Source organism: Bufo bufo, chromosome 9 (genome assembly GCF_905171765.1).
Source record: "Bufo bufo chromosome 9, aBufBuf1.1, whole genome shotgun sequence".
Classification (NCBI taxonomy): domain Eukaryota; kingdom Metazoa; phylum Chordata; class Amphibia; order Anura; family Bufonidae; genus Bufo; species Bufo bufo.
The window spans coordinates 91,830,370-91,844,093 of record NC_053397.1 but is presented as its reverse complement, the minus strand read 5'-3'; the positions used below and the strand labels follow the sequence as shown (position 1 = coordinate 91,844,093).

Here is a 13,724-nt window from a genome sequence, read left to right as displayed (position 1 = left end):
CGGTCTACCTGGTGCAGGTTGCCTTGTACAACTCTTTTGTGCTGTCACGGAGCGCTGGCAACACAGCGAAATTCCTTCAGTTCTATGAGGCAGTCCTCAAGGACCTGATCTTTTCTGACCAGGAAAGAGCAGGCCGGAGTACCTCGGGAATTGGAGGCGCCCGGAATGTCCCTGGCCAACACTTTCAAGGTGTGGTTCCCCCATACTGGAAAGAAGGGACGGTCCCAAAAAAAGTGCAGGGTGTGTAACAGGAGGGGGTAACGGAAGGACACGGTTGCTTCAGGGAGTACCACACTTCCATGGAGTACTAAATTTATAATCCCCTTCCCCAGGGGCGGACTGACTGGTCGGGCACTTCGGACATGATCCAAGGGCCCGGCCGGGATTGGGGCCCGCCGCAGAATAGCATAATGTGTTATGCCCAGTGCCCCGATTCCGAATGTTATGCTGGCCTGGTAATGGTGGTAATGGCAGCGGGGCCCGGTGCAGTCAATGAATTCTATCGCACCGGGCCCCGCTCACTGTAATACTAATTTTCATATGTGAACAAGAGAAATCCTCTGCGATCCTCTCCCTCTCTGTACTCACAAACTCAGTAGCAGGCAGGCCGTGCGGCAGCGTACCTCACTGACGTCAAGCGCCTGCTCCGTCTGCTTCATTCATAAAGTGGGAGGAGCAGGCGCGTGACGTCAGTGAGTTGCGCTGCCGCCCGGCCTGCCTGCTACTGAGTTTGTGAGTACGGAGAGGGAGAGGATCGCAGAGGATTTCTCTTGTTCTTGTTCACATATGAAAATTAGTATTACAGTGAGCGGGGCCTGGTGCGATAGAATACAGTGACTGCACCGGGCCCCGCTGCCATTACAACACCAGATGCCGGCCCCCAGACCCTGTATTGGGGGTCATTCACTCACAGGGACACTGTTATGGGGGTACCTGTGGATGACACATATATAGCATAAGCAGAATATAGAATATTTGACACAGTCCTGACCTCAGTATCTGAGGAAAGGGATTTAGGAGTAATTATTTCAGAAGACTTAAAGGTGGGAAGACAATGTAATAGAGCAGCACGAAATGCCAGCAGAATGCTTGGATGTATAGGGAGAGGTATAAGCAGTAGAAAGAGTGAAGTGCTTATGCCGCTGTACAGAACACTGGTGAGACCTCACTTGGAGTATTGTGCGCAGTACTGGAGGCCATATCTCCAGAAGGATATAGATACTCTAGAGAGAGTTCAGAGAAGAGCTACTAAACTAGTACATGGATTGCAGGATAAAACTTACCAGGAAAGGTTAAAGGACCTTAATATGTATAGCTTGGAAGAAAGAAGAGACAGAGGGGATATGATAGAAACTTTTAAATACATAAAGGGAATCAACTCGGTAAAGGAAGAGAGCATATTTAAAAGAAGAAAAACTACCACAAGAGGACACAGTTTTAAATTAGAGGGGCAAAGGTTTAAAAGTAATATAAGGAAGTATTACTTTACTGAGAGAGTAGTGGATGCATGGAATAGCCTTCCTGCAGAAGTGGTAGCTGCAAATACAGTGAAGGGGTTTAAGCATGCATGGGATAGGCATAAGGCCATCCTTCATATAAGATAGGGCCGGGGGCTATCCATAGTATTCAGTATATTGGGCAGACTAGATGGGCCAAATGGTTCTTATCTGCCGACACATTCTATGTTTCTATGTTTCTATAAGGTGCTATATATGTGTCACCCACAGTGCCATCCACAGAGCCCCCACAACAGTGCCATCCACAGAGCCCCCACAACAGTGCCATCCACAGAGCCCCCACAACAGTGCCATCCACAGAGCCCCCACAACAGTGCCATCCACAGACCACCATGAGTTCAAAACCCACCAAAAGCACACCTTTTGGTTCAAAATATTTTTTTAATTTGGCTATTCCTCACCCCTCTTGTAATTGTTCCGCTACTTGTGGGCTGTGCGGGCATGAGTTCAGTCACTTCGGTGCGCAATCCCGTCCTGCAGCGCGTGATCCAGCGAGACCCGCCGCTGTAGGTCACGGGTCTCTCGGGATCACGCACCGCAGGATGGGATTGCACACCAAAGTGACTGAACTCATGCCCACGTAGCCCGCAAGTAGCAGATCAGTGGAACAAGTACAAGGTGGAGGGGACTGTTTCTAACAGAGGCTCACTAATGGACGCTGAGATTAGATCACCCCATACGAAAGCAGTGAATCAATGCTTTCCTATGGGGAAAAATCTGACCCTGGAGGTCATCATGCAGAGTGTGAGGACTTCCAGCGTCAGATACCAGACCAAAGGTCTGTTTCTCCAGGAAGCCCTCATTTGGCTGCCAACCACTAGAGGCTGACTTATTGCTGGAACGTAAACAATGCAGTTTCTCTAGAACATTGCAGCTCGATTTGAAAAAGGGACACTGTACCCAGACCACATCAATGAGCTGAAGTGGTCTGGGTGCCTTTTGTGTCGCTTTAACTTTGAAATCTTATTAAAGATTGTGTAGGGTGTGGCTGAAGGCGGGGCATGGAGGCAGGACAAGGGTGGGGCTTGCAGCAGAACATGGGTGGGGCTTGTAAGGGGGCCCTTGATTTATTTTGCCCGGGGGCCCTGAGGGTTTTCAGTCCGCCCCTGCCCTTTCCCCATTTTAATTTATTTCTCCACAGTCTTCACAGGAATAGCTGCAAAGTGGAGGAGAAAATTCAAAATCTCCATTTTTTTATACTAACATGTTCTTGTAGCCCCTTTTATTTCTATTTTACAAGGGGTAATAGGAGAAAACGCGCCCCAAAATTCGTAGCCCAATTTCTCCCGAGTAAGGACATACCCCATATGTGGACGTAAAGTGCTCTGCGGGCGAACTACATGGCTCAGAAGAGAAGGAGCGCCATTGCGATTTTGGTTGTCCAAAATCCCAATAGAGCTCTTTCTCTTCTGAGCCGCGTAGTTCACCCGCAGATCACTCTACATCCACATATGAGGTATTTTCTGACTCGGGAGAAATTGGGCTATAAACTGTTGGGTGAACAAGTTTGTTTGCTCCACCATCACATTCACAAATTGTTCACTGAAAAAAAACTAAAAAATTTCATATTCAGTGAAGCCCACTGGATTCCTGGTTGGCCAACAAAGTCAGGAATCAAGGGCTCAAAATCCTCTGGGGTACTCCAGCCAAGTTCACTGGTTGAGGGCTCAGGTGAACTTGCCTGGTGGGCCGGAAAACTAGTACGAGCCCCAGGGCTGCTCATACTAGTGTGGGCCACAGGGTTCCTGGCATGGGGGGCTCCTGGCTCCGCCTGGCGGCGTCTCCGTCGCCTTGGGGCTCATCATTATCACTAGATGATGAGGAGAACGAGGATGACAACAGGAAAGTGGGGTCATCCTCGTCCTTACTGGGGCTATCGGAGACGGAGAGCAGCTGGGCGTATGCCTCCTTAGCCAAGAACATCCGGCGGGCCATCTTAGAACGCTAAAGGGGAGTGCGTGTGTGTGTGTAAAACTTTATTTAGTGTGTGTGTGTGGGGGGCGGTGTGTTTTTATGTATACCCTACCCTAACCTTACTGAATCCCCGAAAAATTGCTCACAGCCCAAAAACTCGCTGATCAGCGGTGGGGTGGGCGATGCGCTAACAGTGGCCAGGCGCTCTTTTACAGCTAAGAGTGCCGGCCACAGTCAGCGCACCTACAAAAAGAAAAAAAAATGCGCTTGCGCCCCAAAATATGGGGGGGGGGGCAAGCTGCAGCACCCCTGGGGGGACGGGGTTGCACAAGTTGCTGTGGACCCCAGACACCCTCAGATCCGGGTGCTGCACACAAAAAAAAATTAAAAAAATTTCACTACCCCTGCCTAACCTAAAGCTCCCCCTAAATGTTTATATGCCAGATGGCACTTTATGGGGTCTCAGGGGCCACGGATGGCAGTGGATCGTGTGGGATGCAGATTGACCGACACAGGGCTCCTCTCTCCTTACTCACACAGAAGTCTGTGGGCGGGGAGAGCGGAGCTCCAGGACGTTATCTCCAGGTCAGTCCCTCCAGCCAATCACAGGAGATCCTCACCCTCATCCTCTGTCACCGCCACCTCACAGGATCTGCGGAGGGTGATTGGTGGTGTATATTACACCACTGATCACCCTCCTATTCCGGGTCACCGGAGACCTGAATAACCTGGAAATGCTGCAAACCGCAGGTCTGAATTGACCTGCGGTTAGCAGCAATCGCCGGTATGGGGGGGGGGGGGATCACAGGACCCCCCCTCGGCATTGTCACAGGGTGCCTTCTGAATGATTTCAGCAGGCGCACCGTTCCTAACACTGCCCGCCGCACAGCGGTGATCGGAAATACACAGGTACGCCCTGTGTCCATAAGAGGTTAAAGAGGCTCTGTCACTAGAATCAACCCTATTAGACCATACATACTGCCTGGTAGGGCTCATTATGCTGATTATGTATGATAAATAGCTGCAGCGATATGCAGAGATTCATATGCAAATAAACAATTTGAGCACTCAGAGGCGGGGCTGAATATTGCTCTATAACACCCCCTGTGCTCTGCACACACACCGCTCCCCCCATTGACTGACAGGGCTAGACACCAGGCTGACATCACAGCACCACGGGGATACCGCACATGGTTTTTCTATACTTAGAAGCTATCACATAGTACTGCGATCTGTATGATCATATATTGTGTCTGTGGATAAAGCAGTAATATGTATATCAGCTTTCTGAGCAGATCTCAGTGTGGTGAAGCTATAGCACACTGTGTATAATACACATATATACAGTAGATATGTAAAATCCAGGATACAGCTCTGTATACAGGGCCCCTTTACTATAGTGCTGCCCATGTACTCTTAATAAAATAAAAAAGGACTACTTACATCACACACCACTTGAATTTGACTCTGATCTGGAGCTCTATAAAATATAAATTTTATTAATAGCCTGGAAGAGGTTTTGAACTCACGAACACTGCATGCAAAGCAAGTGTCTTACCACTGAGCTATAGCTCTAGACACCAAAGGTGGTGATTTTTTTGATCTATGAGATGTAGTATAGCAAAAAACAGTAAACTTAAGATCCCTTGTGACACTGAGAAGTGAAGGACGTGAGATATCAGCGTCACACATCATTTAAATTTGCCTCTTATCTAGGGCATAATAAAATGTAAATATTTTTTTGAGGCTGAAAGGTGCTTTGAACTCAGAAAGCCTGGACATGGGGTAACAGCATTACCACTGAGCTACCAGTTTGCTTTGTTTGAGCTTGGGCTTTTTGTTCATCTATGTGATGTAGCATTCAAAACCACAGTAAACCTAAAATCCTTTGTTCCCTTCCTTACTACTGAGCTATCAGCTATGTGCTCATAACACTGTAATGTGTTAGCTTACAGCATTTTAGGAACAGAGCTATAAGCTCAGCAATAGACCTACTTTGGTTGTGTGATTTAGCATACAAATACATAGTACATCTATAACTCATTCTCACTTTGACCCTGACCTATGAAGAGCATAAGTCAAACTCAGATATGAGAGTCAGGTGTCAGGGTCAGGTGTCAGGGTCAGGTGTCAGGGTCAGGTATCAGGGTCAGGTGTCACATTGGCATTATTTTGATACTTGACTATGATATCTGACCATGTCCTAAAATTAACACTGTACTCCTGGTTCATATACCATCTTTCCAGTAAGGGCCACCCTTGCGGTCATAAAAAGAATGTCTGATGTTAAGTAGATGTTTTTATGCTCTTGATATTTATTGCAGCTATGGATGTCCTGGTTACCTGTGTGTTTTGATGTGTGTGCTGTCTCCCTTGTGTTTGTGTGGACAGCGTATTTGAACACGGGTTCCAGTCAGCAAGGCTGTGGCAGGTTAGTGTGGAACTGCTTGGTTCACCTGTCATATCCATATGTCTGTTTATGTTCCCCTTCTCTTTGCAGCTTGGCCAGTAAGACTCCTGTTCGTCCGTGCCTAGGAGGACCAGGTCGTCTTACCCTGCTCCTAGTTCAGGGCCACCCTGAGGGCTAGTAGGGACCACAAGGTTCCGGAGTATGAGCCCTCCTACCATCAGGGTCGGCTCATACAGCTAGGAGTCAGGGTCAGAATTAGGGATGTGATAGGAGGTGACCTGCTCCTTAGTTCTGTCGTCCTGGCCGAGCAGCGACTACATCTTCTGGTATCGCATGGCTGAGTGTTTTCCCCATCTTCAGCCGTGACACTCATCTAGCGTAGATTCTCCCTGGCCCATGCAAGACAATGACGCCTGTGGTCAGGTACCTTTTTCAGGTCATCTAGCACACAGATGTAAATGGTTTCAAATGGTCTGACATGACACTTGGATACCTCTCACCTCCCTTAAATGTGAATGGAGTTGTGTTGCATTCATCATCCGGTTCCGCAGGGCATTGTTCACAATGAAGTGGTCATCAGTGTGGGATGTGGCCAAAGGACTATGTTTTTATGTGACTCTTTCAGTCTGACTCTTTCAGTCTCTCTGTATCTCTATTGCAACATGCTGACACTCTGTGACAATTTAAGCTCAGTAACTTCCGTCTGAGAACATCCTGCTTGAAGCCTCGCAATGGCTGAGGTACTGTTGATCAATTGTTAGGTGTTGTCTTGGTCTCATGATCTCAAAATGTGAACAGCATGATGAGGTGGACTGTTTAAATACCAATTCTAATTGATCCAGGAAATTATTGGGTGATTCATGTATCAAACACCTGTTATGAATTTTGCTGTTAAGCTCCTTGTTAGAGAACATCAAGTTGGTAAAAAATTAATGAAACATTGATCAATTGGACATGTGCATTCAAAAGTTTAGAGAAGGTCATCTGTAAAGGTTAGAGTGCATTTTAGGTTTATTCCTGAAATTTCACCCACAAGCCAAATATCCCTTACTTTTTGTGAGTAGTGTGCATTGCCCAGAGTAGCATCTTTCTCTTTAATGAACATTTTTTCAGTTAATATAGTGGTTGTGTAGGCAGTTTATATTGATGACCTATCAGGATAGGTCATCAATATCTGATCAGCAGGGGTCTCACACCTGGCATCCTGCCTATGAGCAGGAGTCGGCACTTCAAGCAAGTGCTACTTCCTTTTCGTCACACTGATCATGATCTCCCTTCCAGCGGTGGCTTAGTATAATTACTTGTAATTACACTGCACTTTTGAGATGATGAGCAGAGGAAGAAGCTCTTGCATGGAGCACCGCCTCCTCTTCAGACAGCTCATCGGCGGGGGCCGATCAGATATTGATGACATCAATATATACGGCCTACACAACCCTTTTAAAGAGGACCTTTCATGTTTTTTTCTAGTTTAGATAAATACCTTTCCTTGCGGCCACCCTGCCTGTTTTTATTTTATATCGCTCCTATGTCTTGCTGTGCCCCCCTGCAATGTTCCCGCTCAGTATGGTAATACTGAGCATTGGTAAAGGAAGGAGGAGACACCAGGGTCTCCTTATCCCTGGCTGTGCCGTGATCCTATCACAGCGGAGAGCGTCACAGCCAGGAAGAAGGTGAGCTTTTATTCCCCTCTGGCTGTGACGCTCCCTGGCTGTGACGCTCTCTGCATTCCTGTACCGATGCTCAGTATTTTGAATTTTGCAAATATTGTAACTAGAGATGAGCGAATTTCTTGAAAAATCGATTTGGCTGATTCAGCGAATACCAAATTTGTTTTTACTTCACCACGAAGCGCATTTTTTCGTAAGTAGTGGGTGCAAAGAGAGGGATCTGCTATATCGCCGCATCTGAGTGTACAAAGTGTAAATTTAACATTAAAAAATGGAGGCAATAAGTTTGAATTTCAGGATTAATCGAATAATTTATGAAATTCGGATTGAATTCCTTTTCATGGGATTCGATTCGCTCATCTCTAATTGTAACCAAAGGTGATGTAAACGTCTTGCACTGTAATCTGAAGACGTTTAGGTGGACAGTCCTACATTTAAATATGTAACATTTTTAAAACCATAAACTCTGACTCCGAAATTTATATTCTGCCAAAAAGTACATTTCTAATTTGATAATGTGCAACTAAAACCAGTAAACTTCTGCTTAGTAATTACAGCACATTTTATGTAACTTTTTAAATTAACCAACATGATAAATTGTGTTACTTTATAAAAACACATATCTGAACCAAACTGCGCCTTAGGACAAGGTTTATTTCAATGACTAGTTCTAGCCAGTTGTAAGTAATCAAACATTTGACAGCAAGTAGTGTATTGTGTCTATTTTACATAATTATTTCCTTTTATTTTTGATTTTAGCAACATCTTGTAAATCGCCACCTATAGTTCTGAATTCCAAACCTAAAGCAGGAACTAAATCCAGTTATGCATCTGGTGAAAAAGTTACTTATGAGTGTAATTCTGGTTATTCCCTGGAAAGATCAGGAGAAGCACAATGTGACAACACAAATTGGATTAATATACCAGTGTGCAGAAGTAAGTACAATTCTAACCACGGTGGCATGATAGCTACCTAGTGCATTGTTTAAACCCTTAACACATTTTCATGTACATGTATACTGCAGGGTACTGGTACCTAAAGCCTAGGACCATATACTGTATGTATGGCACTAGGATAGCATGAGCTAAAGAACCAATAACATTAGCAGTAGGAGTTGGCTCTAGTGCAGAGCCAAGCTCTTTCTGCAATGGCCCAGATCACAGCTAACTCTGATCCCGGCTATTTAACCCCTTAAAAGCTGTATTCAATAGCAGCCAGGTAATCTATGTGGTTTACAAAGACAGGAAAAATACATTACCATACAGAAATATTTGAATGTGTTTTTACTAGCAATCAAATAAGTATATGTCCAAGACCTCCAAATAAGAGTAATTTAAAAAAGCTAAATAATGACTTTTTCCCACCATATACAATTCCATATTATTGGTAAAAACTGAGAAAATAAAATACACTACACATAATTGTTATCGCAACATCAGCAATTTGATACATAAAAATAATCTTACTATCCTATACCCTAGGAAAAATTTAAAAAGCAATGACGGAATTGCTGTTATTGGTCATCTCACCACCCAAAAATGACATAAAAAGCATTCAAAAACTTGTATGTACCCTAATATAGTACCAAACCACAACTGCCTTGATGGAAACGTTAATAAGTTATAGTTCTTAGATAAAGATAAGCAAATCCATTCTAAACGAATCAGATTCATCTCGTTTTCACAAAAATCTCTTCTGCCATATTAATCTATAATTTTGAATTGTATCGGATTGTATTGGATGAATCGTGTAAAACTGTGCTTTCCATTTTATTGTTATTTGTAGGCTCAGCCAGTGATGTGAGATGATACGTTTGTCATTTCTCTGGCAGACACCAATTACAGAAACAAGACGGCCATATTACAGTATTTTAGGGACAGTGGAGTGAGATGAACATATATTAGGTAGATGGAATTAATAGGTAGAAAAGTAAATCTTTCCAGATAAGGGAAGAAGGTCTTATGCTCAATTTGCATGAGTTTTCGCTATTTACCTCTGAAATCGGTTGCATTTAGATGGAAAAGAAGTCCTGCATGCTAGACCTTAACATCCTCTCTCTCACGTGGTTATATCTAGTCAGTTTTTTGCATCAGTATTCCATCAGTATTGGTAAGACAAAAAACAAAAACAAAGATGACACGTGATAGAATATTTGCATGTCTTTTGTACCAACTCCGGCTTTTGGCTTTTAAATCATGAGCAAATCCTGATGCAAAATATTGACAGTGTAATAGAGGTCTTATGGATGCTCCAAAGCCAAGATCCATTATGTTTTTCATTTCTTGGTTCTTCTCACAGATCGGAAGGGTAAAATAAAGGGTGATGTCAATAAAGCCAAAAAGGGACACTATTGGCCCCTTCACAGATTATAGAGGGTGACAACAGCATGATAAGTCAACATAGTGGTCGTCACAGAGTCGTAAATGTGACAACAGCATGAGGAGTCAACATACTGGCCCCGCCACAGAGTGGTGAAGGTGGCAACAGCATGAGGAGTCAACATAGACCGGTCACAGAGTAAAAAGGTGGGGTGCAACAGCAGTGGCAGTAAAAGCACAAGAAAGTGGAAGTAGGTGAAGTTCGCAGCAGTGACAGCAGGTGTGTGGCATCAGGCAGGTGGAAGTATCAGAATAGTGGCTGAAGAATGTGGCCAAAGTTACTGGGCCATTTTTCACAATATTTTGGTGTCACGCACTGAATGATCTAGTCTGATGCATCAGGATCTTGGGTGTGGAAATCCTGGCTTAGGCTACTTTCACACTAGTGGCAGGACGGATCCGACAGGCTGTTCACCCTGTCAGATCCGTCCTGCCGCTATTTTGCCATGCCGCCGGACTGCCGCTCTGTCCCCATTGACTATAATGGGGACAGGGGCGGAGCTACGGCGCAGCACAGCAGTTCACGGTGAAAGGCCGCCGAAATAAAAAGTCGGACATGCAGTACTTTTAGTCCGACGGCCTTACGCAGTGCACTGCCGTGCTGTGTGGGAGCTCCGCCCCGTCCACATTATAGTCAAAGGGGACGGAGCGGTGGTCCGGCGGCACGACGAATAGCGGCAGGACGGATCCGACAGGGTGAAAAGCCTGTCGGATCCGTCCTGCCGCTAGTGTGAAAATAGCCTTATCCACACCTGATTCATCTTTACAAAGGTTAATCTCTCATAATTTTATGTTGAACTAGCTGATGACCCGGCGTTGCTTGGGTATTTATTTATTGCAATTTTATATTATACAATAGGAATCAAATGAAGATATAGTGGTAAATGAAAGAAATATTTTTTTTATAGGTTTTAAATAGTATAGGTACAATATACGAATTGTAATGTGAAATTTTTGACAAAATGAATATAATCTTACTTTAACACAAAACTTGCTTGTAAACAACATTTTTAGTTTCACCTCCAGGAGCTAGAATAAATAAATTCTTGGATGAACCCACCCTTGAGCAAGCAACAAAGTTTTCTGTGGGAGAAACAGGATGATTGCAAATCCACTCCACAGTATGTAATAGTCTGTCCCTGTGACTTGTTGATTGTGATCGAGAACACAAGTCTAACTGGAATTTGCAATCTCTTAAACTGAAAAGGGAGATCTGTTGGAATGAGTGGGATAAAATAACAGTTTCACCTGCTTCTTTTCCTGTTAAGATAGTGGCTTCAATTACATTGGCCAGTAGCTTCTTAACACAAAGCCTTGTGCCATTGCAAAGTTTTGGTGGGTCAAGATTGCGTAGTAAAATAATCTGACTTTAAGTAAAAGAAGATGTGGGGTGCTAAGGAGGGCTGTGGTCACTGTTAAAGGGGCAGGTGCTGTGGAGGTCACTGTTATCAAAGGGGTGAACACTGTGAAGGTCACTGTTAAAGGGGAGGGCACTGTTGTATGATTTTTTTGATCATTCATTATTACACTTTTTGGGGCAAGGTGACCAAAAAATTTGTAATTTTGGCACCGTTTTATTTATTTATTTTAACGGTGTTCACATGAGGGGTTGGGTCATGTGATATTTTTATAGAGCTGGTTTATACGGACGCGGCAATATCAAAAATGCTTAGGGTATCTTAATTTTTAACCAATTATAAATGTGCATATATTGGAAAATGTTAGCTTTTTTTTCTATTATTTTTTTTATTTTTTTCTTTTTAAACTTTTTTGACTCAGACCCACTTTGTTCTTGATAATCCAGTGGGTCTTATGGTTCTACAATACACTTCAGTACACTGAATAGTGTACTGCAGTGCTGCTGCATCTGGCAGGACCCTATGAGGCTTACATACCATGGCAAGCCTGGATGCCTGTGTATGGTGTGCAGTTGCCATGGTAACCTTCAGACGCTGCCACAGCAGAGCAGCGTCTGATGGGAGGGGGGAAGGAGGGAGCTCCCTCGCTCTGTTTTGAGGAATCCGGACACTGCCATAACAGCGCAGCACCAGAAGGGGGGGGGGCTTCCTACCACAGCAGCGGGGCCCCGATCTCCTCAATACTCACTGAGGGGATCAGAGCCGCACTGCTGAACGCTGCGATGTCGAACTACAACTGCCAGCATTATGTCACGTGTCATTTGTCGGGGGCATCTGCCTGGTCTTCCTCATCACCCTCCAGCTCCCCCTGCTCTTCCTTTTCCTTTGCACAGTTTCCTGTCCATTATCAAGGTGTCTTGCAGTTGGGTGGAACACTTCAGGAACTGCTTTATAACCAGATTAAAGATGTGCGTGATGCGGGGCAGCCCTCCTTGATGCAGCGCCAGCATGATGTTCTTCCCGTTATCGGTGACAGAGGAGGACATTGGCTCAGGAATCAGCGCGGGAATAGACTTAAAAATGTGGAGGCAGCATTGCCATCACCTGGCCAAGTTGCTGGTGTGCATGGGCAGAAACCACATTTACCCAGTGGGCCGTGAAGGACAGAAATTGTCTTTGACCATAGTTACTGCTCCACTCAATGGTGCTGCTGTGAACTTTACCATACACTGACAGGCTCGAGGACTGGTCCACCTTCTGCTCAACTTACATGGGCAGTACTGGTAAAGCCTTTTTGGAGAAATAATGATGGCTTGGGACACTCCACCTTGGCTCAGCACAAGCCATCAGTTCTCTGAAAGGTGCAGAGTCAACCACCTGGAAAGGGAGGAACAGTAGTACCAGCAACTGGGCCAGAAGCATGTTCATCTTGTCATTGAATAAGTAAACGCATACTGTTGTCTTTTTGTAATAGCCACGGTGATCGATTGCTGGTGAAATGCATGACGAGGAGTAGGAGGAGGAGCATCAAGACCAGTAGATGATGGAAAGGAAACACAGTTCCCTTTTGTGGAGATGCCTCAGGCTGTACCACAACATTAGCGCCACAGTTTTTCCCATGCCACTTAATGGTGACACTTCATGGCACCCTGGCCACCCTTCACCTTCTGCCCACAGATTCTACATATGGCCACACTAACGTCCCCCAGTGACTTGAAAAATTCCCACACCGGTGGGTATGGCATTTTACCTCCACCACTGAGTGTTGACTGCCTGCCGCTGCCTCTATGAACCCGTGCACTGCTAGTTGGTTCTGGACAGGTAGGCTCCTAAGCAGCAAGTGATCTACCCTGGGCATGTTTGGCTCCCGATCTCAGTGCTGCCACCCTGCTGACTCACCTCCATGCTTACACCCTGCTGGCTCAGCCGCTGTCTCACGTGCAAGCTGCCACCCTCACCCCTTGATGATGCAGCCCTCTCTTCACCTGGCTCCCACATGCGATCAGCTACATCATCCCCTACTGTCTCCACGTCACTGATGTCACCCTCACCAGTCTCATGGCCACCTCCCTGACTGCTCACAACACCTGCTCCAACACAGCTCTCATTGCTTCTTCCTGCAGGTGGGCAGGTCAGGTAGCGACAATGATTGTCTCCTCCAAATCCAGGCTGGGCATTAGCTGCGGACTGTTTTCAAGAAGCTCTTCCTCGCTGAAAAGTGAAGTAGAGCTGGCAGCATACAATACTTACCGAGCAGAAGGAGCAGAAAAAGAAAGAGGCAGGTTCAGGTTCAGGACAGGTGGGGGCACAGAGATTGTACCTGGGCCATGCCAAATAAACATGGTGTCAGAGGACCGCACTGACTCCTGGGTGTGGGTGTCTGATGTCAGTTGAGTTCCCTTAGAAGGCCCTGTAACCTGTCTGTCAGACATACTGTACAGTAACAGTAACTGTAAGTGTAAAATAGAAGTATAAC

At 45.4% G+C, this 13,724-nt stretch overlaps 1 protein-coding gene across 9 annotated transcripts in view; it reads left to right on the top strand.

The window, feature by feature from the left end:
• Positions 1 to 13,724, top strand: part of CFH (complement factor H) — a 1,589,177-nt gene that overhangs the window by 1,080,594 nt on the left and 494,859 nt on the right. For 2 of the 9 annotated variants that reach the window (XM_040407275.1, XM_040407285.1), the window contains exon 22: positions 8,271 to 8,447. The exons of the other annotated variants lie outside the window; for them this stretch is intronic. In XM_040407275.1, the coding sequence (XP_040263209.1) occupies positions 8,271 to 8,447 (177 nt within the window). The remainder of the gene's footprint in view (positions 1 to 8,270; positions 8,448 to 13,724) is intronic. 9 annotated transcript variants of the gene reach the window in all.